The sequence below is a fragment of the Dendropsophus ebraccatus genome, chromosome 5 (genome assembly GCF_027789765.1).
Source record: "Dendropsophus ebraccatus isolate aDenEbr1 chromosome 5, aDenEbr1.pat, whole genome shotgun sequence".
In the NCBI taxonomy this organism is placed as follows: Eukaryota; Metazoa; Chordata; class Amphibia; order Anura; family Hylidae; genus Dendropsophus; species Dendropsophus ebraccatus.
The window spans coordinates 90,654,538-90,681,546 of NC_091458.1; the positions used below are offsets into that span (position 1 = coordinate 90,654,538).

At 44.9% G+C, this 27,009-nt stretch overlaps 2 protein-coding genes across 3 annotated transcripts in view; one reads left to right on the forward strand and one right to left on the reverse strand.

Moving 5' to 3' along the window:
- The window catches only part of UBAC2 (UBA domain containing 2), a 153,173-nt gene that overhangs the window by 25,690 nt on the left and 100,474 nt on the right, over nucleotides 1–27,009 (forward strand). The window contains exon 5 of the mRNA XM_069970710.1: nucleotides 11,897–12,003. Coding sequence (XP_069826811.1) covers nucleotides 11,897–12,003 — 107 coding nt within the window. The remainder of the gene's footprint in view (nucleotides 1–11,896; nucleotides 12,004–27,009) is intronic.
- Nucleotides 15,180–26,065, reverse strand: GPR18 (G protein-coupled receptor 18). Of its 2 annotated transcripts, none has more exons than XM_069970711.1 (2): nucleotides 25,838–26,065; nucleotides 15,180–16,258 (listed from the first exon to the last, which is right to left on the reverse strand). In XM_069970711.1, exon 2 carries the CDS (start codon nucleotides 16,227–16,229, stop codon nucleotides 15,237–15,239), a length of 993 nt encoding a protein of 330 aa, XP_069826812.1. In that variant the 5' UTR covers nucleotides 16,230–16,258; nucleotides 25,838–26,065; the 3' UTR covers nucleotides 15,180–15,236. The 2 variants fall into 2 exon arrangements, with proteins under 2 accessions (XP_069826812.1, XP_069826813.1); XM_069970712.1 differs by lacking the exon at nucleotides 25,838–26,065 and adding an exon at nucleotides 18,422–18,495.

Genomic DNA, 27,009 nt, shown 5'->3' on the forward strand with positions numbered 1-27,009 from the left:
ACCTTGTATACATATAACCGTATGTTCTATTGCTTATCCGACTCTCATTGAGTAGTTTTCCACAGACAGGGGGTCCCATTCACACAATCCACGCACACTAACACACACTCTAGCACAGTCACAGTATGTACCACCAATTATAAGGTCGCTCTTACAGCCCTACGTCCACGCTCCATATTTTGGTCAGCTAACAGCAGAAAAGCTTACATAGGGTTACGTTTTAGAAAGTGGGACGGCAGACCAGGAGCGTCCACCCACGGGCCCCATATGGCCTCATATTTTTTCATGGCCTGCCTTTTTTTATATATCTTTTTCTCCAATCTTATCATATTATTGATTTTATTGGTCAATTCAACCACAGTAGGGGGTTCAGCTTGCAACCAGTGCTGGGCAATCAATTTGCGGGCCTGATATAATATCCTGCATATTGTCAGCTCAGCTCCAGTAGGTTCAGCTGATTCATTTACCAAACCTGTAACGCACTGCAGAGGCTCAAGGGGTATTATATGGTATATGGTATACCTTTCTAATTAAGGCAAGGACTTCTCTCCAGTATCTCTCCAATTCCGTACAGCTCCACATAATATGGATTATGCGTGCTCCTTCCATTTGGCATCGGGGGGCATCTAGAGTCAGCCCTCTGGCCTACATCATATAAAAATTTTGGAGTGCGATAGACTCTATGAAGAAGAAACAGCTGTGATTTCCTATGCGTTTCAGACAGAGCCAACTTAGGAGTCAGGGCCAGAATTTCAGACCACTGCTCCTCTGTAATAGTGCCCACGTCTGCCTCCCACTTAGCCTTCACCGTTAGGGGTTTGGTAGCATGAAATGCCAACAGTAGACGTTGATAGATAAATGATATAAGACCCCTTGAGTCCTCTGCTGTCAGCACCGAGCGGATAGTGGCACAGGTCGCAATCAACGGTGGTGTGACAAATTGAGCCTCAAGTGCATACCGCAACTGCAAATATCTATAAAACATTACTTGCGGTATCTGATATTCTTCCTGCAACATCACAAACGACTTAAGGACACCGTCATTATATAGCTGTGACACTCTGCACACACCTTTTGCTTTCCCACTCCCCTCTCCCTTCTAGCAGATACAAATGTTGTAAGTCAGGATTGTTCTACAAAGGCGTATACTCCGTACAACCCTCATATCCAAGAAGCTGCTTCACCTTCCTCCATACTGTACACCAGTGGTGTCGCTAGGCATAATCATTCGGGGCCCAAGCCCTAAATAAATTATGCCTAGCCCCGAAAGTCATTTGATCCTGACTACAGCCAGCGCCTGTTACCAGCAGCCGCGGCCTCTCATCCTTGGCCACTGATGCAGCGTCTGAGCAGTACGTGAGGGTGGGCAAGGTGCGGGTCAGCACCTTGCCCGCCCTCACGTACCGCTGAGACGCTGCATCAGTGACGTCACTTGTGCATTGAATGCGTGCGCCACGGCCGGCCGCAGCGGCGCCACGCTCCTGCACAACCTCGCTCCTGCCCGCACCTTGCCCGCCCTCACATACCGCTCAGACGCGGCATCAGTGAAGTTACCTGTGCACGGGATGTGCGCGCCGCAGCAGCACTACACTCCTGCACAGCCTCTCTCCTGTCACCGAATACGCGCTCCACAAAGTCACCCGGCGTTTCTATAGGTGGCAAACTCCTGTCCTGCCGCACTTCTTCGCCGCTGGTGAGTATTGTAACCCGGGGAGGCGGGGGCTCAAGTGAGATAGAGTGTGTGTGTTGGGGGGAGGGGGGGGGTTAAGATGGGGCCCAGGTGGGGTAATGTGTGTGTAGGGGAGGGGGTCAGGTGAGGTAGTGTGTGTGTTGGGGGGTTAACATGGAGCCCAGCCAGGGTAGTATGGGGGGGGTCAGGTGGGGTAGTATGTGTGTGTGTGGAGGGGGTCTGGTGAGGTGTGTGTGGTGGTGGTGGGGAATGAGGGTCAGGTAGGATAGTGTGTGTGTGTGTGGGGGTCACGTGGGGTAGTATGTGTCTATGTGTGGTGGGGGTCAGATGGGATAGTGTGTGGGAGTCAGGGGGGTAGTGTGTGTGTGGTGGGGGAACTTTATTACTATTGTGGGTACAGCAGGCATATTATTACGATATAGGGGGCACAGAAAGAGGCATTATTACTATTTGAAGGCACAGCTGGCACATAATTACTATATGGGGGCACAGCAGGCGCATAATTACTATATGGGGGCACAGCAGGCACATAATTACTATATGGGGGCACAGCAGGGGACATTATTACTATATCGAGGGCACAGCAGGTGACGTTATTACTATATGGAGGGCACAGCAGGAGGCATTATTACTATATCGAGGGCACAGCAGGTGACGTTATTACTATATGGAGGGCACAGCAGGAGGCATTATTACTATATGGAGGCACAGCAGGCGCATAATTACTATATGGGGGCACAGCAGGCGCATAATTACTATATGGGGGCACAGCAGGTTCAGAATTACTATATGCACAAGCCAAAAAGACAGAAATGGCTGCTCATCGCACCCATGGCTGACACGAAAGCTTATTCAGCTACATTTAAAACCAATATCAGAAGTTAGTATATAATTTGGCCAAACCATATTGCCTCATGTACCACGTGCAGGTCTTCTGATACACATGAGTCCCTAACCAAAAAACATCACTGTGCCGGTCAGTGACCACAATCCCCGCAAAACGTGCGCAAGCAGAGAAGGGGGGCCACGGAATAGCCCTGCAACCCCGTTGTCACAGGACCAGACCCTAACGGGCCCCCCCGGATCCCGCAGGCGCCACAGGCGGAAAAAGTGGACGCCAAGCAGCACAAGTGTGAACAAGCTTTTCCCTCTCTCCATTCCTCTGCAGGTAGAATGGGAGAATACTAGGAGATCCTCCCCTTATGTACACAGGTGCTTCCTGCTAATTTGGATCACATGGGTCTTACAAAGCACGAGTGCTAGCCACAATGAAAAAAAGGGACAGAATACATAAAATACGCACAAGCCAAAAAGACAGAAATGGCTGCACATCGCACCCATGGCTGACACGAAAGTTTATTCAGCTACATTTAAAACCAACATCAGAAGTTAGTATATAATTTGGCCAAACCATATTGCCTCATGTACCACGTGCAGGTCTTCTGATACACATGAGTCCCTAACCAAAAAACATCACTGTGCCGGTCAGTGCATAATTACTATATGGGGGCACAGCAGGGGACATTATTACTATATAGTGGCACAGCAGGTGACGTTATTACTATATGGAGGGCACAGCAGGAGGCATTATTACTATATCGAGGGCACAGCAGGTGTTATTACTATATGGAGGGCACAGCAGGAGGCATTATTACTATATGGAGGCACAGCAGGCGCATTAATACTATATGGGGGCACAGCAGGGGACATTATTACTATATGGAAGGCACAGCAGGGGACGTTTTTACTATATGGAGGCACAGCAGGTGCATTATTACTATATGGAGGGAACAGCAGAGGGGGCATTATTACTTTATGGGGGCACAGCAGGAGACATTATTACTATATTGGGCACAGCAGGAGGCATTATTACTACATGGGGCACAGCAGGAGGCATTATTACTATATGGGGACACAGCAGGAGGCATGATTACTATATGGGGGCACAGCAGGGGTATTATTATATGGGGGCACAGCAGGGGACATTACTACTGTATGAGGGTGCACAATAAGGGATATTTTACAATGTGGGGTAACACAACAGTAGGCATTATTACTCTGGGGCACAGCAGGGGGGGGCATTTTACAATGTGGGGTAATACAGCAGGATGCATTATTACTATGGGGCACAACACTGGACATTATTACAATTTGGGGGCAGAGCAGATGATCCTACATGCAGGGGGTAACACACATACCTACCTACTCACTGACACTAAGCAGCATAATTACCTGTATGGGAGCCTATAGGAGGGGAAAAAGGGAAGGAAGTTGAAGGAAAAGTGCAGAGCCTAATATGTTTGTCTGGCAGGTTCTGAAGAGATGAATTGCAGCTGGAAGAAATCATCATGGTGGTCTGGGCCGGATGGAGAAGAAAAGAGACAGAGAACATCTCAGATTAAAGAAGACGTCCCCTGTGAGTCACTGAATGAGGTTTTTGCATTTTGTAGATCGTTATCTGGTAGAAGTTCCCTAAGGCATAAAAGGTTGGGAAACACTGGCCTAGAGAATAGGAGTTAGGGCAGACCTCCCAGAGGATGTGTGTACAGGGGGAGCTGTGAAGGAGCTGCCTGGGCAGTGGTGTGCAGCACTACTAATGACAGTGACCCTACCAGGAGCCCAGGGCGGGTGGCTGCCTGTGTCTGCTTAGCTGTAGTTATTATGAGTGGCAGCAATAGAGCTGGGCTAATAGAGCGGTCATTGGGGTCACTAGCTTCTGCACTGGTCTCTTTTACTAACCGCTTACGACAGCACTCAGAGGGCCCGTGCCCCGGATGTTTTAGGACCCTAGCAACGCCCCTGCTGTACACAACATTGCAGTGATAATCTGGACATCTGGTGGCCTGGTCTGTGCCGCTATTTCCAAGAGATGAATGGGCAACATTCCCCCAGACACACACTGGAGTAACCTCCCATTCGGTCCCAGTCTGTCCAGTGCATCCCATCCCCTCATCTGCTGAAACTGTGCGGCCAAATAATACAAATACGGGTTTGGTGCTGCCAACCCTCCGTCCTCCTTCCCCCTTTGCAACGTATCCAACCTGATCCTTGCGCTCCCACCATCCCAGATTAGCTCTCTAAAGAGTGATTGGATTTTCTTAAAATGAATATTAGGTACCCATACAGGTGCATTATGAAGGATATATAAAAATTGTGGCATAAGGATCATCTTGGCAAGGTTCGCCCTGCCAACCAAGGAAAGAGGCAGTTTTCTACATACTTTTACCTTCGCTTGTGCCCTGGTCAGTAGAGGAGTCAGATTCAGCGCCAAATACTTAGAAAGATTGGGATGTATTTGAATCCCTAGGTATTTAAATTGGTGCACTACCGGAATACAATGCGTCTGTAGCAAAGGCAGATCAGGAAGAGGGTCCAATGGCAAGAGTACTGATTTATTCCAGTTAATAAGGAGCCCGGAATATCTCCCAAAGCCCCCAAGCATATCCATTATAGCTGGCAGGGATGCCGCCACGTTACCAACAAACAACAGCATGTCGTCTGCATATAGTGCAATACGGTCTTCTAGTGGCCCATGTTTAAATCCCACTATAGCGGGGGAGGCCCTAACCATTACCGCCAACGGCTCAATGGCCAGGGCAAACAAAAAAGGCGACAAAGGACAGCCCTGTCTGGTCCCCCTGGCCAACGGGAAAGCTTCAGAAAGTAGGCCATTGACCCTAAGTCGGGCCGTAGGCATAGTATAGAGAAGACGAATCCACCCAAGATATTTAGGGCCAACCCCCATTTGTGAAAGCACACACCATAAGTATCTCCACTCGACGCTGTCAAAAGCCTTGGCAGCGTTGAGTGAGAGAATAGCCTTAGCCCCATCCCCCCCCCTCCCCAGGAGCCTGTAGATTAAGATATAACCTTCTAATGTTATCAGCTGTAGACTTTCCAGGCATAAACCCAGTTTGGTTGGGGTGAATTAGATGAGAGATAACAGTGAGAAGTCTGTTTGCCAGTACCTTAGCTATCAGTTTAATATCAGTATATAGCAAAGAAATGGGCCTATATGATCCCTTCAGTGTGTTATCCTGCCCTGGTTTGGGAATAAGGACCACTACAGCCTCTGCCATGGACCCCGGTTATCTGCCCTCATCACACACCGCACCAAATGTAGACAATAGTGTCGGCAGCAGGATCTCACCGTACTGTTTAAAGAACTCAGCCGGTAACCCATCAACACCAGGAGATTTTTCATTCGGGAAATCTTTTAGCGCTTCCTCCAACTCCTCCACTGCCAGGGGACGATCCAGCTCCTCTCTCTGTGCTTCTGTTAACCTACGAAGTGGAATGGAAGAAACATAGGCAGTTAGCTCATCCTCTCCACAGTCAAGTTTAGATGCATAAGTGTCTTTATAGAAAGAGACCATTTCCGCCAAAATATCTTCATCTGCTGTTACTATCTGTCCCGCACCCGTTTGTAGCTGGGCTATGAAAGAAGGTCCTCTCTGGGCCGAGGCAACCCTCGCCAACAATCTCCCAGTGCTTTCCCCACTCTCAAAATATCTAAGCTGCTGAAAGAACCGCTTATCTGCAGTATGCTCCAAATGATCATTATACATATCCTGAGCAGCTAACCATTGCTTCTTGGACTCCTCAGACGGATGGTCCACATACCCCCGTTCAGTATGTTCTAATCTAGACTGCAGCATATTATGGATTTCTTTCGTTTTGGATTTACGTTTACTTATTGCTTTAATCAGCACACCTCGCAAATATGCTTTGAGAGAGTCTCAAACCATTGTTTTAGCGGCCGTACCATCATTAACCTCCATAAAGAAAGCAATTTCAACAGGGATGGGAGGGACAGGCTGAATCAGCTGGAGCCAGAAGGGGTTGAGACGCCAAGGCGCCCGTAAGGAGCCAGGACGATTCCCACAGCACAGGGTAACTTTTACCGGAGAGTGGTCAGAGAGCCGTTTATGCAGATATTCTATCGCCACCACCATAGCACGCATAAGGCTATTGCCTATCGCCAGGTCTATTCGGGACAGAGTACCATGAGAGGCCGAGTAACAAGAGAATTGGTGTTGTCGGGTTACGCAGCCTCCATAAATCAAAGAGGTCAGCCTCACTCAGTAATTTACTCATGCCCGTCGGGGCAGCAGGAAAGACTGCATCCCCTTGTACAAATCTGTCTAGGTGTATGTCCATTGTATTATTAAAATCTCCTATAATTAGTGTGGGCAGGTCAGGACAGGAAGAGAGAAAGGAAAGTATCCTATACAGCACAGCATGCGTATATGGTGGTGGGATATATATCGCCACTAAGATACATCTAAGATGGTAAACTTCACAATGAAGGCAGACATATCTCCCCTCCGGATCTATCAGGGACTTAATTTCTTTATGCAGTACATTCTTGTGTATGAGTACACTCACACCTCGCGCATGCGTAGAAAATGTGGCATGATACGCTTTCCCCACCCACTATTTGTCCAAGACACTCTGAGTCTCTTTAGTAAGATGCGTCTCAGTGAGACAAATAATGGCAGGTTGTAGGTGCTTGAGAGAGTCAAACACCGCCAACCATTTAACAGGAGCTCCCAGCCTTCTCACATTCCATGCCACCACATTCAGTTCAACCGCCATCACACAAGTAAGAAAAGATTGTACTCTGCAGCACAGAAATCGCTGCAGAAGGAGGAAAGTGCCATCCACGCAACCACACACATTCATTCCACACACTCACACATGAGGCCCCCTGCCTGCCACACACAACAAGAAACTGTAAACATGTCGGCACCATGCGGATAACGAGGGTAAAACATAAGAACCCACAATCGAGCAGTACAAAAACCACTGTGGGTAACCACATTATATGCTTATTCCAGCTTACGCTGAGCTCCTTATCAAGCATAGGCCCTGCCATTACACAAAAAAGGGAAAAGAAGGACCACATCACAAGGGGAGTCGGGGAGACAGGGATAGCTGAAAAGTCAAAAATAGACAAGATAGAGTATACTCATAGAATGTCTACCCCTGCTATACATATATACCACAGGCAAGGCGAGCTCCCTTCCACAATAGTCACAAAAGACATTCAACACTTATAGCCACTGACAAAGGGAAGGGGAGACAGGGATAGCTAAAAAGGCAAAGAGAAAAAATACACTAGAGTGATAGAGTGTCTCCGCCCTCTATATATATCTCGGTTGAGGTGAGCTCCCCTCCATAGATGATATAGCAGTTATTTTAACACTGATCGCTACAGACAAAGGGAAGGGGAGACAGGGATAGAGGAGAGACAAACTGCCACATAGAGAAGGGGCAGGGCAAGAGGCAGCGATATATACAAGGTGACCAAGAGGCCCCATCTACTCTTAGGCAATAGAAATAGAAGGAATACAGGCATTAGCCATATAAAGACGCGACTCCGGCCAACTAAAAATGAAGTAAACAGGTGAGCAGATAACGTCAGTAGTCATATAAGTCTGCAATAACAGCAACTAGCCGAACCAGAAAAAACTTCAATGCCAACGGAGAAGGCTGAAAGGCACGTAGCAGAGACCACGAAGATCCCTTAATAATCAACATATACAGATGTACGATCCTAGTCCGGGCTGCGCCTATTCACTCTGCGAAGGCGTTCCTCATTTTCATCCAGCCAGGACAGAGCTGCAGCAGGTTCCTCAAAAATATGTGTAGATCCCAGTGCTGCCACCCGCAGCCGGGCCGGGTATAGCATAGAGTAGGGAACAACAATCTCAGTCTCTTCTTAAGTCCATGTATTTAGCTCTTCTCTTCTGAACTTCGTCCGAGAAGTCGGGGAAAATGGAAATGTTACGTCCATCAATGCTAATACGTTCCATATCTCTGGCTTTGCGTAAAATAATATCCCTGTCCTTATAGTGCAGGATTCTAACCAGCACCGCTCTCGGTGGAGCCCCAGGTGGTAGCGGGCGGGATGGCACCCTATGTGCCCTTTCCACAGCAAACAAGGGGGTCAGAGTATCTTTGCCAAAGGTATCAAGGAGCCATGTTTCAAAGTAGTGACTGGGATTTCTCCCTTCCACCTTCTCAGGGACCCCAATAAGGCGGACATTGTTTCGCCTCAGGCGGTTTTCAATATTGTCCGCTTTTGCCGCCAATACCGACAAGTTAGTGGCCACTCTTTTCATGTCTCTCTTCATAGGAGAAACCTGGTCCTCCAGGTCTCCTACTCTGCCCTCCACCGTCCCCATGCGCTCAGATACCTTCTGCACAGTGGCGGATTATAATGTGGGCGGTTTGGGCGGCCGCCCGGGGCTCAAGGCTCCGGGGGGGCCCACGCCGCCCACATTAAGATCTTACATAGCAGCGCCAGCAGCACATCACTTTCGGGGCCCAATGGGCCCCCGAGTGATGTTCTGCTGTGGCGCGCTGTCGTCGGAGTCTGCCGCGGCACCGCCCCCTCTCTCCTTGCAGTCTTTGCGGTGCCCGTACTTCTCTCCTGGCGGCGTGATGACGTCACATCATGCGCGCCGCCAAGCAGAGAAGTTCGGGCACCGCGGGCTGCACTGTGAGCTTCCGGCCTGCGTGACAGGCTCTCTCTGCCGGAAGCTCACCCTGGCTCCCTGCCGCCCGACTATACCCCCTGCCGCTCGGCTTTACCCCTTGCCCCTTAGCTGCTCTCCATGCTGCCCCATCTTCTCCCCCTGCTGCTACCCCCATCATCTTCTCCCCCTGCTGCCACCCCCATCATCTTCTCCCCCTGCTGCTACCCCCAACATCTTCTCCCCCTGCTGCTACCCCCATCATCTTCTCCCCCATCTGCTACCCCCATCATCTTCTCCCCCTGCTGCTAACCCCCATCATCTTCTCCCCCTGCTGCTACCCTCATCATCTTCTCCCCCTGCTGCTACCCCCATCATCTTCTCCCCCTGCTGCTACCCCCATCATCTTCTCCCCCTGCTGCTACCCCCATCATCTTCTCCCCCTGCTGCTACCCCCATCATCTTCTCCCCCTGCTGCTACCCCCATCATCTTCTCCCCCTGCTGCTTCCCTGCCTCCCCAGCTCCCCCCCCCCCCCCGGCTTCTGTCACCCCAGCTTCTCCCCCTGTCGCCCCCGCTGCCTATCTTCCCCAGTCACCCCCAGCTCCCCGCCTGCAGATGAGTTGGGGTCAGAGAAGTCTTCATGATGCTGTGCCAAATAGAGAAGAAAGGAAAAAGTGAGCGACGGCAATCGGAGAAGACGTCACCTGTGAGTCATTAGTAACTGCACTGTAATCACTTATAGGCTGGGCTCACACACAGTATATTTCAGGCAGTATTTGGTCCTCATGTCAGGTCCTTATAGCAACCAAAACCAGGAGTGGATTGAAAACACAGAAAGGCTCTGATCACATAATGTTGTAATTGAGTGGATGGCCGTCATCTAATGGCAAATATTTGCTGTTATCTCAAAACAATGGCCGTTATATTTAAATAATGGCCGTTATTTACTGTTATATGACAGCCATCCACTCAATTTAACCATTATGTGGACAGAGCCTTTCTGTGTTTTCCATCCACTCCTGGTTTTGGTTGCTATGAGGACCAAATACTGCCTGAAATATACTGTGTGTGAACCCAGCCCTATAGTGTGTAGAGCCTGTGTACCATTGGGGTCTAAATGGGTCAGTGTATTGTTTGCGGTAGTGTACTGACACAGCCCCGGGGTCACTACAGTACACTAGCGAAAACTTTTAAACTAGAACCCAACTAGAACTGCAGGCACTACAACTCCCAGCATATTATGAGGGCTGCAGACTGTCAGTACATGCTGGGAGTTGTAGTGCCTGCAGCTGTTGTAGTTGGGTCCTAGGTGCATTATACACTGGATGCTTTGTGGCATATAAGAATACATAGATCTGTGGGGGCTCAGTGCAGGGAAGTGACCCCAGAACATCACTAATAGGGGATAGAATAAAAACATCTCCCCCTATTAGTGATGTTCTGGGGTCACTTCTATATACTGATCCCCCACAGATCTATGTATTCTTATATACCCCACACAGCCTGCTGGGGTGGGCGGGGGGCCCAGGTTGGGTGGACAGCCCGGGGCCCAGGGTATATTTAATCCGCCACTGCTTCTGCATATCATGCCGCAGCAAGTTAATCTCCTCTCTCATGCCTCCCATAAGTTGTGTTAGGTGATGGTTGCCTTTAGAGATCGCCACAAGGACGTCCTGTATGGTCGGTGCCGGCGGTTCAGTCCGGGGACTCTCCCCTCCACTCTCCTCCGCGCCACTCTCACGTCCTCCCGCCGAGCCGGGCGCCATCTTGGATACCGGGGGGCTTTCAGTCACAGGCCCGTCGCTGGTACCAGGAGCAAGCCACTCCTGCTGCGCTGCCCCCAGTCCTCACTCCAGTCCTCCGCATGGGTCACTTGGTTGGGGGTGCGGACGTAGCAACGGAGCTGCGTAACTATGTCTGCCGGCGGGTCACGCAGCAAAGATGGCGCCTTCTGTGTAGGCCTGAGCGCCGTGCCACCTTTACCCGGCTTATCCTTAGGGGGTCCTTTCTGTTTGTGAGACATATCGCCAGCTGCCTTCTCCCCGTACCCCTCCGGCGGCACACTGATGGTCAGGAAGCAAGAAATGGTAGGATGCCCAGGATATATGCAGGATTACTGGCAGGAGCTCCACACAGCACGTCTGCTCATATTGCAGGCTAAGCCACGCCCCCATATCCCTTTATTTACACTGTTCATCGTATGGGAATAATAATGTTATATCTTAATAGATTAAACAATTCCCCACACTACGATAATAAATATTTTTATTTTTACATGTTTTTTTTTTTTTGTAAACTAGTAAAGAGGGTGATTTCAACTTCTATTGGGGGAAGGACTGTCATATTTTTTTTAATTTTTTTTTTTTCTTTTTCTTTTTTTCCCCACTTTTTAGGTCCCACTAAAGGAATATTAGAAGCAATTATTAGATTGCTTGCACTGGTCATGTGCTGTGCCATTGCATAGCACAGATCAGTGTTGTAAGCGATCTTCATATAGAGTCTGCTGTGAAGGGGTTAACACATTGAGACTAGTTTTGCATGTATCAGTTACTAGTTGGCCACTCACCTAAGTGGGAGAATCTCCAGTTGCCTGTAAAGGAGTGGGTAGGTGTCATTTTATCATAGGTGGAGTGAAATGTCAGCACTTAAGAACACATTTTTTCCCTCTATGGTTAATTTGTTATTTGGTGGTAAAATGTATGTATGTTATGTTTCTTTTGCAGTCATATTTGCTTGGGACCTGGATACTTTCCGCACTTTTTGATATCCTGATTGTTGAAGCTGTAGAAGTTGTGGCTGGTGTAACACTAACTACTCTGCCTTCTGGATTGTAAGTCTCTCTCTCTCTTTTTTTATTAGGTGTAACTTGACTTGCATTACAATTCTGTGTATGATAAATGTGGTTCATTTCTTCTGTGTGAGACCTCAACCACAACCTTCTGTATCTTTTTATATATGTAACAAACAAAACCTACTACTACTTCTACTACTACTACTACTACTACTATCATGATACTTTCCCTTTTAACTTTGATGTAAAGGAAAGCAGACTATTATACAGTTTTATATATGGGAAATTGTACCTATAATTTAGTTGAAAAGAATGATCTCAAGTCAAGATCAACGGACCAACAGTCTCATGCCGGTCTCAAGTGGTTACTTGCTTACCCACCCTGTGTCCCAGTGCCATTTTTATGACACTACACCAGAAGACGCCCCAGTGTCTTTTTTTTCTACCTATAATTTAAGACAAAGATTTAAAGGGGTGTAGTACATAGTGTAGATATAGTGTACATATTGACTTTATTGTTATACATGTACACCATGGGGGACGTTTATGAAGGTTACAGCTGGGCGTACGCCAGGGAGAAAGTGCAGATCCACCCCATCTCCCTACGTACGCCTGCCTGCCGCAGGCGTAAATCATGATACACATCTACACCTGCTGGACGTTTCATTGCGCAGGGTCGGGCGCATGACCGTGTGCGTCTCCTAGTAAATCCGGACGGGAAAAATGGGACGGGCCTAATTTATGAGAACACAAATCTTGATAAATCCCTCCTATATATACACCAGCCAGACCACTGTTTTTAGAGCAGAGTGGTGGTCCGTAACTTGACAACAAGATGTCAGCAATGGGACAAAAAGATCGGGCCCATCAGGAGAAGAAGGCGGCAAGGTTGCTAAATTATTGTATTTGCAAAAATATTTATCTTGACAAGTCCTACAAGTATAACAGTTAGTGGAGATAAGAATACCCCTTTAGGGTGCGTTCACACCTACAGGATCCACAGCAGATTTGATGGTGTAGTTCTGCAGCAGATCCGCAGCAGATTTGACGGCACAAATATCAATGTAACTAAATAACTGAACAAAGCATCAAATCCGCGCAATTAAATCTGCTGATCTGCTACGGATCCTGTACGTATGAACACACCCTTAGGCTGGGTTCACACTACATATATATCAGTCAGTATTGTGGTCCTCATATTGCAACCAAAACCAGGAGTGGATTGAAAACACAGAAAGGCTATGTTCACACAATGTTGAAATTGAGTGGATGGCCGCCATTTAATGACAAATATTTGCTGTTATTTTAAAACAACGGCTGTTGTATTGAAACAATGGCAGTTATTTACTGTTATATGGCGGCCGTCCACTCAATTTCAACATTGTGGGAACAGATCCTTTCTGTGTTTTTAATCCACTCCTGGTTTTGGTTGCAATATGAGGACCACAATACTGACCTAAATATACGTAGTGTAAACCCAGCCCAAGGGTACAAACACACACACCGTATGCGCAGCGTATTTTCTGCTGCGATAAGCAGCAGATACGCAGCAGATTAGATCTAAATAACTGAACACAGCATCAAATCTGCACCATCAAATCTGCTGCAGATCTGCGGTGTATCTGCTGCGTATACGGTGTGTGTGTTTGTACCCGTAAGGTGCGTTCACACGTACAGCATCTACAGCAGATCTGATGGTGCAGATTTAAAACAAATCTGCAGCTTCAAATCTGTGCCATCAAATCTGCTGCAGATCCTGTACATGCGAACGCAACCATACTGCCTTAATGCAGTTGTCACCAATATTGTATATCATGTAAATTGCAGCAGCTGTCTCATGATATATAAGCATTTCTGAATGAAACACTACCAGACATCTCAGGGTATATTCACACGGGCGGGCTCGCAGCGAGATTCTCGCAGCGAGCCCGGCAGGTCCTGGCAGTTCCCATACACTACATACTCGCTGCGGTCTAAACGACTGCAGCGAGTATGTAATTATACCGCCCTTAACCCCTTCTACTCCCGCCGGCTCCCCCGCTGTAAGCAGCATACATTACCTGTCCTTGCTGCATGGGTCCGGCGTCCTGCTCTCCCGCCCGGCCAATCAGTGGCTGCGGCTGGGCAACACACTAATTGGCCGGACGGGAGAGCAGGACGCCGGACCCGTGCAGCAAGGACAGGTAATGTGTGCTGCTTACAGCGGGGGAGCCGGCGGGAGCAGAAGGGGTTAAGGGCGGTATAATTACATACTCGCTGCGGTCGTTTAGACCGCAGCGAGTATGTAGTGTATGGGAACTGCCAGGACCTGCCGGGCTCGCAGCGAGAATCTCGCTGCGAGCCCGCCCGTGTGAATATACCCTAAAAGTGTGCCAGACATATCATCACAAATACCACAACTCTGAGAGTTTCTTATGAAAACAACTTGCTTGCAAAAGCTTCAGCAAAACCCTGTGTTTCAGTTTTTAGTACAGAATGTAAAGAAAAAGGCAAAACTCTACACTTCTCAGCTGTATCCATACATGTAGAGACTGGAATATTGCTGAACGTGGTGCACTGATTTATCTTAGTGTGTAAAGCAACAATACTGCCCATGACAACCAATCACAGCTCAGCTTTCAAGTCTGGTAAAATGAAAGCTGGGCTGTGATTGGTTGCTGTGGGCAGTTTACACCAGCTTCTATTTTACACACACGTATAAATCTAGGTCCCTGTGGATAAATTGCAAATGTCCCTATCTTCTGGCGTATTCCAGAGTATTCTGCTGTATCTTTGGTGGTAGGCTAGGTTCACACTGCGTTTTTGCAATCCATTTTTTTCATCTGTTTTTTGAAAAAAAAAAACTGATGAAAAAAACGGATGCATTTGTGTGCATCCGTTTTTCCATTGACTTCCATTGAAAAAAAAATTGGATCAAAATGGATCCGTTTTTTAACAGACTTAAAAGTAGTGTCAGCTACGTTTTTCTGTCTGTAAAAAAAAAAAAAAAAAAAAAAAAAACGGATCCGTTTTGAACCTTTTTTTTTTTTTTTTACAATGGAAAAACGGATTTCAAAATGCAGTGTGAACCTAGCCGTACACAGCAGTATATGAAGCTGCTAACAGCTGGCGTGACACATGTAATATATACATGGTATCAGATTTATTTGTTTGTGGTTTTTTTTTTTTTTGTTAACTATGATATGGAGTAAAAGAAAAAATCTTGCACCCTTGAATTCAGAAGAATATATAATGTACATTTATTTTATTTACAAGTAAAGAACGTAGACTGATCACATCATCTCACTGTTGACATTGCTTAAAGAGCGGATACTGCCTGATCTCATGCTCTTCCTCCGTACACTGCGCAGATAGTTCCGATACCAAATAACACTTATTACACGGGCTTGGAACTGCTTAGAGACTATATAATATAAAATAACGTCCAGGCATGTACTGAGGTTCATCAGGAACGTGGACACCTTTCCCCAAGCAATGTAGTATTCTTGATGTGTCTGGATCATTAATATTAGGTAGCATACGTGAAAGGGCACAAAGCACACCAGAACCTGCACGATTAGAGTCACTATGATGCGAATTGATTTCTTCTTCGCTTTAGGCTTGAGCCGAGAAGTTCTGCCACTGATAAGACTGTAAATGATGATACTATAACACCCTATCATAATCAACAGCGGAATCAGGAAAAAGAAGATTAGGCGAGCAAAGTTCAATATGTTATTTTGTCTGAGGTAGACAATGTCAAACAGTTTAAAACAAGTGGTAAAATTATATTTTTTATCGGGGTCCTCGTATACAAAAAGCAAAGGGGTTGTAGTAACAATGGTCATTATCCAAATGCCAAAACATGCTGTCATTGCTTTTGAAATGTTCTTAAGTTCTTTGATGTGCTTAGGTTGCACAATAGCCATGTATCGATCAGCACTTATAAAGGCAAGCAACCACAATGTGACACTCGGGTAAAAAACTGTAATTGCACCCATAATTCGACAGAATATATCTCCAAAGGGCCAGGATTTTTTGGCATAGTATATTATACGAAATGGAACAAATAAGAGAAACATTAGATCAAGCAGTGCCACGTTCATCATATACACGGTTACAGTTGTTCTTTTCTTAGTAGTGCAGCTAAAGACCCATAGTGCTGTAATATTAACAAATAGTCCAACAGGCAGCACAATGCTGTAATATACAAGTGCAGCAATTCCATATTCCTCAAACTGCCAGATATGTGGAGTAGTTGTTTGGCTTTGATTCCCATTCTCCATTATTCTCTCTCAAAGACAAAACTTGGTCCCTAAAAGAACAGAGAGAGAAGCACATTATTAATACCCATGATAAATACAGTTGCTTTTAAATTATATGGCATGTGGGGGGTGGGGGTGGTCGGTACTTCCAAAACGTTGTATGTCGGGACTGGGATGGTTCAATAATGAGAAGCGTCAATGTTTCTCTAGATTGAATGGAACATACACATGCAATTAAAGAGAGATTCCAATACAAAACATAAATCCATTATATAGTAATTATTAGGGTTGTGACAGATAGGTCAGCTTAAGAGGGGAACATTCATTACCAGTTAATAATGTAAATCAGCAGAGAAGATAATATACTACATTTTTCCAATCTAATTACCATATTTTCTGGCTTATAAGATGAAAGGGCGTATAAGATGACCCCAACTTTTCCAGTTAAAATATAGAGATTGGTATATACTCGCTGTATATACTCCGCTGCAGATTCTATGCCGATGACTTTCAATGCGAATACATAGTCGCAGCAGGATTTACATCCTGCTTGGAGTATGTACGTGACAATAAGTGGCTGGGGCAGTGCACTGATTGGCTAAGCGGGACGTCAAGCTGAGAGCCCCCGAAGCAAGCTGGAGCATGGAGCAGGTAATGTATGCTCTGGCCGGCGGGGTGTTAATGGCACTGTCACGTACATACTCCCAGCTGAGAGTATGTATTTGCATTGAAAGTCATCGGCATAGGATCCGCAGTGGATTTCGCTGTAAACATGCAGCGTAAAATCTGCTGAGGATCCGTCCGTGTGAATTTACTCTAATAGGATAGAAAGTCTGGCCAGAATTTACCCTAATAGAATACAAAGGTGGGCCAGACGGGTGAAAGACGTGTCTTTTTCCGGGCATAGCGCCACTCTACCGTATCTCTTTTTTTCATACCCTGGACCCTTTAGTAACAGCAAAAAATAAAAAAAAAGACAATGCAGGAAGTGATGTCAGTTGGGGCGCAGTGAAGATGAATGCTGATTGGACAAAAACCTCGCATTCCTACAGCTAAATAAGCTAACTGATCTTAGGGCCCGCCCACCAGCTCAGGGTGCAATACAGAAGCATGGGCAGTATATTGGGGCACTAAATGATGGAAAATTAAAAAATTAAAATCAAAACCAACAGCATACATAATGCAAGCATTAAATGTATATTTGCTAGGGTTTTGCAGACTACCACTGTAAAAAATAGTAAAGTCAAGTGGAGTTTTATCCTCAACCTTTTATAACAATTTAGCCTGAAAATAATTAAAAACCTTATCCTGCTCCTGTTACGTTACAATTACGTACATTTTTGGCTTACGTATATAGGGAGTATGATAGATATAGGAAACAGCTTGCAGACGAGTAGTGGAAGCTGGCACTCCAAAACGTATTGGCAACTAAAACTTAACTTTTATTCGTGTATTAAAAACTAAAAGGTTGCATGACTGGACCTAGCCGCTATTGCATGAAACGCGCACGTCCAGTCATGCATCCTTTTAGTTTTTAGTGCACGAATAAAAGTTAAGTTTAAGTTGCCAATACGTCCTGGAGTGCCGGCTTCCACTACTAGTCTACAAGCTTTTTTCTGCATTTGAAATCTGGCCAACGCCCAGAAGCTCGGGAACCCTCCTTCTGATTACACTTGTTGTTACACAAGACTCTTCTAATCGTGAGCTGTATTTTTTTTTTTATATTTTTTTACATTTTTGCAAGTATAATAGATATAAGTATAATACTTCCTGCTTGCTTCACATTTTCAAAATTGCCTGCACATATTGATCCAAGTTCCCCTCTTCCATTAAGACTTTTTTTTTTTAAATGTGTCAGGCCAACCATTACAGTTATTGGGTCTCCAGCCTTGTGAACACCAGAACTAAAGATTTTGTGACAATCTAAAAACGGTGGTTGTATCTATACTGGAATATATTTGCTTTCAAGGGTCTTGTAAAACTGGAGGATCATTTATATGGGAACATATATAGCTGATACGAAGAAAAGCAATCTCTCTTGCTTAGCTGTTTTAGAAGTCCAATCTGGACGTCTGCTGCTATTTTTGAATTTGAATCAACGAATCTTTTAAAGAATCATCCCACTATACCACCAGTACTTGCATTTGCATCATTGATGTTTTTTCTCTATAACTGAAGGTTATATAGGATTTAATAAAATATGAACCACTTACCAAGAGATAATAGATAGATGGTCCATTCTGCTTTGACTCCTCTGTCCTCCCCTCCCTTCTGAGACAAAGGTCACATGATCTCTGTCTCTTCTTTTGTCAGGCAAGCTGTATAACCTCATTTGTAACCCCGCCCACCAATGACATCACACAGTGATCACCTAGCCAAGACTGGTGAAAAAAACGCTTCTCCTGAGTAGTATAAGGGAAAGGACATTCTGTACATATCACTCTCTTTCTCTAATCTAACTATATAGATAAATAGACACATACTACTTTTACTGTGAAAGCAGAAGCAGATTGAGCCAGTATTAGGCAGATAGTACAAGACAGGGACAGGTGCCTGACAGTTGGCAGCATGCAGTGCATGCTGGGAGATCTAGTTTCCTAGACAGGTGCTTTGATGTAAAACTGGGATAATTTGTAAAAGTTTTATTCTGGGAAAGGTGTCAAACAATTGGTCGGAGATGAATGGGTGCATCTATATGTTTTTTGTGCTTTTTATTTTTTAGGAGTCCCACTTTAAGTAAAATAACTTGCATTCCTGTAGTGCAAGGTATCTGATGTTGCTATGCAACATTGCAAACTCTTTCCCGCAGTCCCCGTTGCTTGCATGAGCAGTGGAGACCAACTGCTAGTACTAATGGGACACATCACAACTTGCAGTTGAACTGAACATGAGTGACCCACCTGAACTGAACATGAGTGGATGCCCAAAGGCGAGTCACAAATCAGGCACATGGGGTATTAGTAAGTATATTTTTCTCAAACAGTTCATTTTCAAAAATACTTTTAGGGTACAAACCCACACACCGTATAGGCAGCTTATTTACTGCTGCGATACGCAGCAAACACGCAACAAATACGCAACAAATACGCAGCAGATTAGATCTAAATAACTGGACACAGCATCAAATCTGCACCACCAAATCTGCTTCAAATCTGCTGCGTTTTTGCTACGTATCTGCTATGTATACGGTGTGTGGGTTTGTACCCTTACAATTGAAATGTGTGTGTCACACAATGCATCAGTTTACACTTATTTACATGCGACAACCCGTTTAACTTCTGATTTTCAATAAAGAGTTCTAGTGGTTCTAGAGACCTTTGGCTTTCAATACATTTCTTTACCCTTCTGGGTCTCATCCGTGTGAATCAGTACCCCATGTAAGCGGTGTATAAGCCTTGAAACATCTCTCTACAGATGAGTAACACCTCCTTTTGGAGGAGACTCTGGTTTGGCTAGTGTGAGATGGCTTTCTTTCTTTTAGAGGAGAGCATACTTTTTCCAATGGATCATTCATTGTCTAAAAAGAAGTATCCATGTAGAATCCCAGGATCTCTACAATAAGAATTAGTTCCCCATCATCTTTAGCTGCCACTAATGCATCTCTAGCCAATTAGTAAATGCAGAAGACTTTAGGCTAGCAAGTATGAGTTTTTCTTTGAAGGAGAGCTACCTTTGCATATCTCTCTATGATGAGATTGACATGTCATTCTGTATAGTATTATTAGAAAATGTTATTGTAGTTTCCTATCATACATTATAAATACAGTTGTACACAAATAAAATTTTCAAAAGGCTCATGGATGCCCCAAATCTTTAGGGTGCCATGGAGCATGCTTGATAAAGCCCCTGTGTATCTGCCTTGTATTACTTAGCCACTTCTTGTACTCTAGGTATAAAAATAACTTTGTTTTTGTCTGTTTGTGTCTTGGTTTCACATACTTTATATTATCTGGAAACGTTTGTGTAAGTAAAGAAACGTTTTAACCACGATTTTAATTAATGTGATCACAGCCATAGTCCATGTAAGGGCAGAAATCCTTCTTGGTTAAGGGGCTTTTGTAGGATGGAAATTTCCCCTTTCCTGCCAGACAATGTTTGCAGTCTTGTAATTCACTCACTTCTGCAGTTTACACTTTCCTGGTAATTAATACACGATATAATCTTACATGAATAAGACTCCACAGCATTTCGGAGCATAGCCACATAAAACACAGTTCTACTTCAAACGTGCTTTAGTGACTAATCGCGTCTTCTAAAAATAAGTACCCAAGATTCTCATTGCACTCACTGCTTTCCTGTTTGTTTCTTACTGTTAACTTTTAGTTTCCTAACTGTATTTGACTTTCAACCAGTACATTTCATTATTGGAGGATTAGTAACAATGCAATAGGTCCTGAGGTGCTGACAGTGTAGTGCAGATGTGTCCCCCATTGCGTGGCCTACCTTTCTTTTTGCCCTCGGTGCTGTAGTTTGCTTACAATCTGGCCCATTACGTTGGTAGCAAGTGCCAGAGGAGCAGCGGTGAGGCATGTTTGCCGCACTTCTGCACGCCTCACCACTACTGCCTCCTACCTGTTTGGCATGCATATTCATTGCGGCCCGGCCTCCTGCTTCCTGGTGACGTTATCGTCAGGCGCTCATGGGCTGTTGCTGGCACGGGCCGCGCACCCATTGCCAGTTTGTGCCTGCACCCTATATCTATGCGGTCTGTGCGCTCCTCTCGGCATTGATGTCCATGCTCTGTAGTGCGATGCAGGTGCACTGATCGCATCAACTGAGAGCATTGGCTTCAGGCCCTCGGCGCACCTGCCCCGCTACTTCGCACTATGGCGCCTGCTTGATAATGCCATGCAGACCGCACAGATCCAGGGTGCAAACCAGCAAGTGGACGGCCCATGCCGGCAACAGCTTGAAGATGACGTCACCAGGAAGCAGGAGGCCAAGCTGCAATGAATATACATGCCAAACAGGGAGGAGGTAGTAGTGGTAAGGCATGCCGCAGTGTGGCCAGAGGAGTGTGTTGGGATCCCTAAGTCATGGCTTTGTTGTAAGTGAAAGCAATGACACTAGTGTGTTAGTAATTGGAATTCATATTGTATATGTTACCTGATGAAATGTATAGTGGTACCTCGGTTTAAGAGTAACTTGGTTTAAGAGCATTGTTTTGGTTTAGGAGCTCCCTGTACTGGGTGGGAGCGCTAGTGGAGGAGGGGCATGGCCTGCATAGAGGGGTCTACAGCACTGTACTCTGACCCAGGAAGTCTCCCTCACCTTCCAAATCATAGCAGATCCACTTCAGGCTGGGGCTTACATTAGGGGACAGGACTGTGGAGGTAATCCCTTCATAGCTGTAACCCCTCTCTCCCTGGACAGAGTGTGCTGCTATACTGTGCTCACACCTGCCCTGCTCATTCCTTCTTGCTCCCTGCAGTCTCTGTCAGCCCTTGTGTTTCCCATCCTCTCCATTACTGTACAGTAACTTATAATATCACATATTCTGCTGTTTCTGAAGGTTTGTTTCATCTGTTTTACTTGTTATTCAGAATAATAAATCATTATTTTTGGGGTGTGTAACCAATTGTATGCATTTCTATGATTTCTTATGGGAACATTTGCTTTGGTGTAAGAGTGGATTTGGATTACAAGCACAGTCCCGGAACGAATTATGCTCGTAATCCAAGGCACCACTGTATTTTAATCTTTGCAGCTACTGCCACTGTGATGTGAATCAGCTTGGCTGGCAGGTGTTGTGAACTTATAGGCTTAATTGGTCTTGCCAACACGTACAAAGAGGAACAGATCCTTCTTTTCTGTCAGCAAATGTGAGGCTTGTTCTGCTGAGACATGTCTACCATTACTCTACACCTTCATAAAGTGAAACTGTCATGTAAAGTGGGGCTTAGCATCTGTTGAGCCCTACTCCCTGCCTGGGTCTAGTGCTGTTAACCACGCTCCCCCCTGTGATGAGGCAAGGAGAGGGGGTTTAATAGGCGATAAGTCCCACCTTAGTTAGAGTACTGTTACACGGAACGATAATCGGCCCGATTCAGCCGATTATGGCTCCATGTAATAAATACAACGATCGACAACTGATCGTTGATATAGATTAGAACCTATATTTGTCGGGCCCTACGTGTAATAGCGGTGTGCGGCTGGCGACTGACAATATACATTACCTATCCACGCTCCAGGGCTGCTCCTGCGGTCCGCTTCTCCCTGGGTCCCGCGCGCTCTAGCTTCAGAGCGGCCTATCAGCTGACAGGCCGCTCAGCCAATCCGGGCCGCGGTGGTCCCAGCCTGTCATTGGCTGCTCTGAAGCTAGAGCACGCAGGACCCCGGGAGAAGCGGACCGCAGGAGCAGCCCTGGAGCGTGGATAGGTAAAGTATATAGTTTAAGCAAGAGCTGCAAGGACATCGGTGACGGTTAAACGATTATCGGGGCTTACACTGTCCAACAATGATAAAAGGAGACAGGAATATTGGGGTGACAGTATCACTTTAACCCCTTCATGAGCAAAGGTAATTGATGCATATATGTCTAGGTCACACTGTAGCAGTGTTCCTCTTTGCATTCTAAGAGACAATGCTTTTATTTTTCTATAGTTTCTATAGTTTTTATTGGTGGTCTATTGGTGTAAATGGCATTTTTGATAATGTGTTTTTTTTTTTTTTTTCCTGACAGCAATCCTGCTGTTTTTTCTCCCTTTTTAGGGACAATTCCACACGCTACGATGCCAAATTTGTTTCCTTTTTTTATTTTTTTTTTTTTTTTTTTTTATGTGAAAAGGAGCCTTTTATAAGCAATAGTAGACTGCCTTTATTGGTCAATGCATATAGCATCATGTTTGCTGCTGTGTGCCATTGTAGTGACTGCAAGCAGTTAAATGTGTGCATTGTCACTCACACTGAAGCAGCGCTGCACACATTACAACCCCTCCATGCCAGGAATATATATATATATACACACAGACATACACACACACACACACACACACACACACACACACACACACAGACATTCATAGTATTTGTTACAGCCTCATAACACAATCCCTTGTGTTACCTTTCTTTTCATGCAGTTGTGTTCTAAAATTTGCTGATTTCAACTGACACCCAGGTGAGTGTAGAGGCTAGTGATCTGTCCCTCTTTAAAGTGACTCCGTACCCACGATCTGCCCTCCCCAAACCACTTGTACCTTCAGATAGCTGCTTTTAATCCAAGATCTGTCCTGGGGTCCGTTCGGCAGGTGATGCAGTTATTGTCCTTATTGTCCTGTGTCAAATTGGCGTGGCCTAGAGTACCCATGCCCTAGGCCTGCACCGCCTCTCTATCCCTCCTCCCCATCCTCCTCATCATTAGGAATGCTTCAGGCAGATTTTCTACTATTCATCACCTGTGTGAACTCTGCACATGGGCTTGATTGTTAAGGCACCTGTGCAGTGTTCAGATAAGTGAGAAATAAAAGAAATTCTGCCAAGAGGGTGGGGAGGAGGGACAGAGAGGGGGTGCAAGGCTAGGGCAAAGACACTGTAGGCCACGCCAATTTGACACATGACTGCAAGTTTAAAAGTTGTCTTTTAGGACAACAACTGCATCACCTGCCAAACGGACCCAGGACATATCTTGGATTAAAAGTAGCTATCCGAAGGTACAAGCGCTTTTTGGGGGTCATATTGTGGGTACAGAGTCACTTTAAAGGGGTTATCCAGCGCTACAAAAACACAGCCACTTTCTTCCAGTGAAAGCACCGCTCTTGTCTCCAGTTTGGATGGTGTTTTGTAACTCAGTTCCATTGAAGTGGATGGAGCTTACTTGCAAACCACACCTGAACTGGAGACAAGAGTGGTGTTGTCTCTGGAAAAAAGTGGCTATGTTTTTCTAATGCTGGATAACCCTTTTAGGGTAGCTTCACACGTACTGTAATGCAGCAGATTTGACAGTGCAGATTTAATACTGTGTTCATTCATTTAGTCAAGTCTGCTGCTGATTCGCAGCAAAAAATCCACTGCGATACTGTACGTGTGAAGCTATCCTTAATGTCATCACTGAACTACTGGTGTTTGTTTATTTTCTTAACTAAGTAAAACATTTAACTTTGTAGGTTATACATTTTGATAAAGATTCTGCTCTTTCTAACCTGTAAATAAAGTTGTGGTAACTGGTACTGAATTAGCAATCATAGATTTAAGTGAAGGAGATAGAGAGGGAGGGTCTTATAATTAATATAATTTCACTAAAGATGCCCATATACATACAGTAGATTAATGTGTTTGTCCAGAACCTGCCCTAGTGACAGCCAGAATGGTCAGGTAGGTTGATTTTATACATATCTGATTCTTAGGTATCTCCTTTGAGAACCCAAGTACACCTAGCCAACCATGCATGTATAGGGAAGGGTTGGAAAGAATAGCTTATGGCTGAACTGATGGCTATAAAAGCTGTGTAGTCAACGTAACAAACATAATGAAATTTCAACTCAATGTATATAATCAATCATTGGGTCCCATTTGACAATTTCTACTGACATTCCATACTAGCAATTGTTAAGCATTTAGTCATTGCTTTATGTTTCTCGAAATATACAGGTAGTAAACCTCTGGTACCTGGACTGTAGTGCTCTGTGGTTCTAAGACTTTGTTGAAGTCAACCATGATGAAGCATGGTGTCCATTTCTGTTTAATCAGCCTCCATACATCCCCCAGTGCAGTGTCCTTATAGGAACTTGTACAGGTGAAACAAGAGTGCACCTTCCCAAAGTACAAAGACACATTGCTGGACTCTTTAATAGTTCTGTTCTATAAAATGTATGTATGTCAGTAAAGTTTGCACTGGTGGTGGTCGGCAGGGCTTTCAGCAATAGTTATACGATTCTAATTTAGTTATTCGCGCTGAGATTGTTACAATTTACTGTGGAGATCAATGGTCAGCCTTCCCCTTTACTTATATTTAAACCTGGTATTCATAAGAATGTCATTACACTTGTACACAGCCTTTTCTCAGAATGTCTTTAAAGGGTTTCTCCAGCCCTACAAAAACATGGCCACTTTTTTTTTTTACGGCTCTTGTCTTCAAATCAGGTGTGGTTTGCAATTAAGCTCCATTTACTTCAATGGAACTGAGTTTCATACCTGCCCCCCCCCCCCCCCCCCCCCCCAAAAAAAAACAAAACAAAAAACTGGAGACAAGAGTATTGCAAAAGTGGCCATGTTTTTGTAGGGCTGGATAAACCCTTTCATTTATCTGCTTTAGGGTCTATTTACACAGAAAGATTATCCGACAGATTATCTGCCAAAGATTTGAAGCCAAAGGCAAGAAAGGATTTGAAAAGAGAAGAAATCTCAGGTTTTCCTTTATGACCTGATCTCTGTTTATAGTCTGTTTCTGGCTTTGGCTTTAACTCTTTGGTAAATTATCTGTCAGCTAATCTTTCTGTGTAAATGGACCCTAAGTGCATCATTTTATTATTTGCTCAGTAACACACAAGATATTCTACTTTAGGTTTATTATAGCGTACTGACATAATGTAAACATGACTAAATCCTATTGTTTTTAGCAGACCTGTTAATGCTGTAATTATACCTGTAGTACTTATTGTTTGCATGTCTTTATTCAGTCTATTGTCACTTACCTTTCAGTTCATAGTGACCACTTCCCCAGCGCTCAGTGCTGCTCAGATGCTCCTCAGATTGTGACTTCCTCCTGCTGACAGGTTTAGGGTACTCGCAGTCAGGAAATAAAAGCAAAGTGTGAATCCAATGTGTGTGTGTTGGCTGAAATACAGTGCAGAGAAGTATCCTCCCTCAAGACTTCACGCGTCAGCCTCTTTATTTGCCTATTTGTATGATACAAGGAATAGCATAGCAATGGAGTGTGAGGGTGATGAAATGCTCTACATCAAGCAGAACTTATGCATTACCTAAAAGGACCATTTTAATCCTACAGAACTGAAGTTTTATTAGGAATAAATTCCCTTGAGTTGTTACTATGAGGAAGCAGCATGACTGTATATAGCATCACAGTAGGTTCACACGCTGCTACAGCAAGCATCCTGAGAGGTGCTATTATTCATTGCTTTGAAAGCTGGCCATTTATTACTACTTGGGTGAAAGTGTTTGCTTCTACTGTGGGTATTATGAGGTCACTAAGCTTGCCCAGTAGCCCTGGAAGGGGTCCAGATGAAGCAGATGTGTTTTGTTGGGGTTGGACATTTTCCTATACCAGTCTCTTAACTGGAAAACGCTATTTATGTTGGCTTTCTCTTGAACCTGGTTTGCTAGAGGTAGTAGCCGCTATAAAATAACCACAGTTATTAATCATTGCCTTTACTTTTCCTTAAACAAATATGCCAAGTGGACAAGATTAACTTACTTTTTAGTTGTACAGTGTTTGCTGCTGAGACATTATTAAGGCTGGTTATATGTGTGAGATGCTGTTAGTTCATTACACGCACCTTCAGTCAACTCTCTTTTACCCATAAACAGGCATTCTCACATAGGGCACTTTAAAAATATTTCTTTTTTTTTAATTATTTTACAGAAGTAAACCATACATGCATCACCTAGTGCAGGGAAGTGAAAGAACAATGTGTCAGTACATAGTAGTAACACTGGATTTGGTTTCTTGAATCCTTTTTCTGGTGCACATTTACACTTTAGTAACACAAATTTACAAAGACTCTAGTGCTCTGTCTCAATCAGGTTTACTTAGTGAGATATAAATGGTGTTTTGAGTGGTTTCCAGTGTAGGGGGATAACACTGTAGTTGTCTGTAAAATTGTACCATTTTACTGGTGTGAGATGA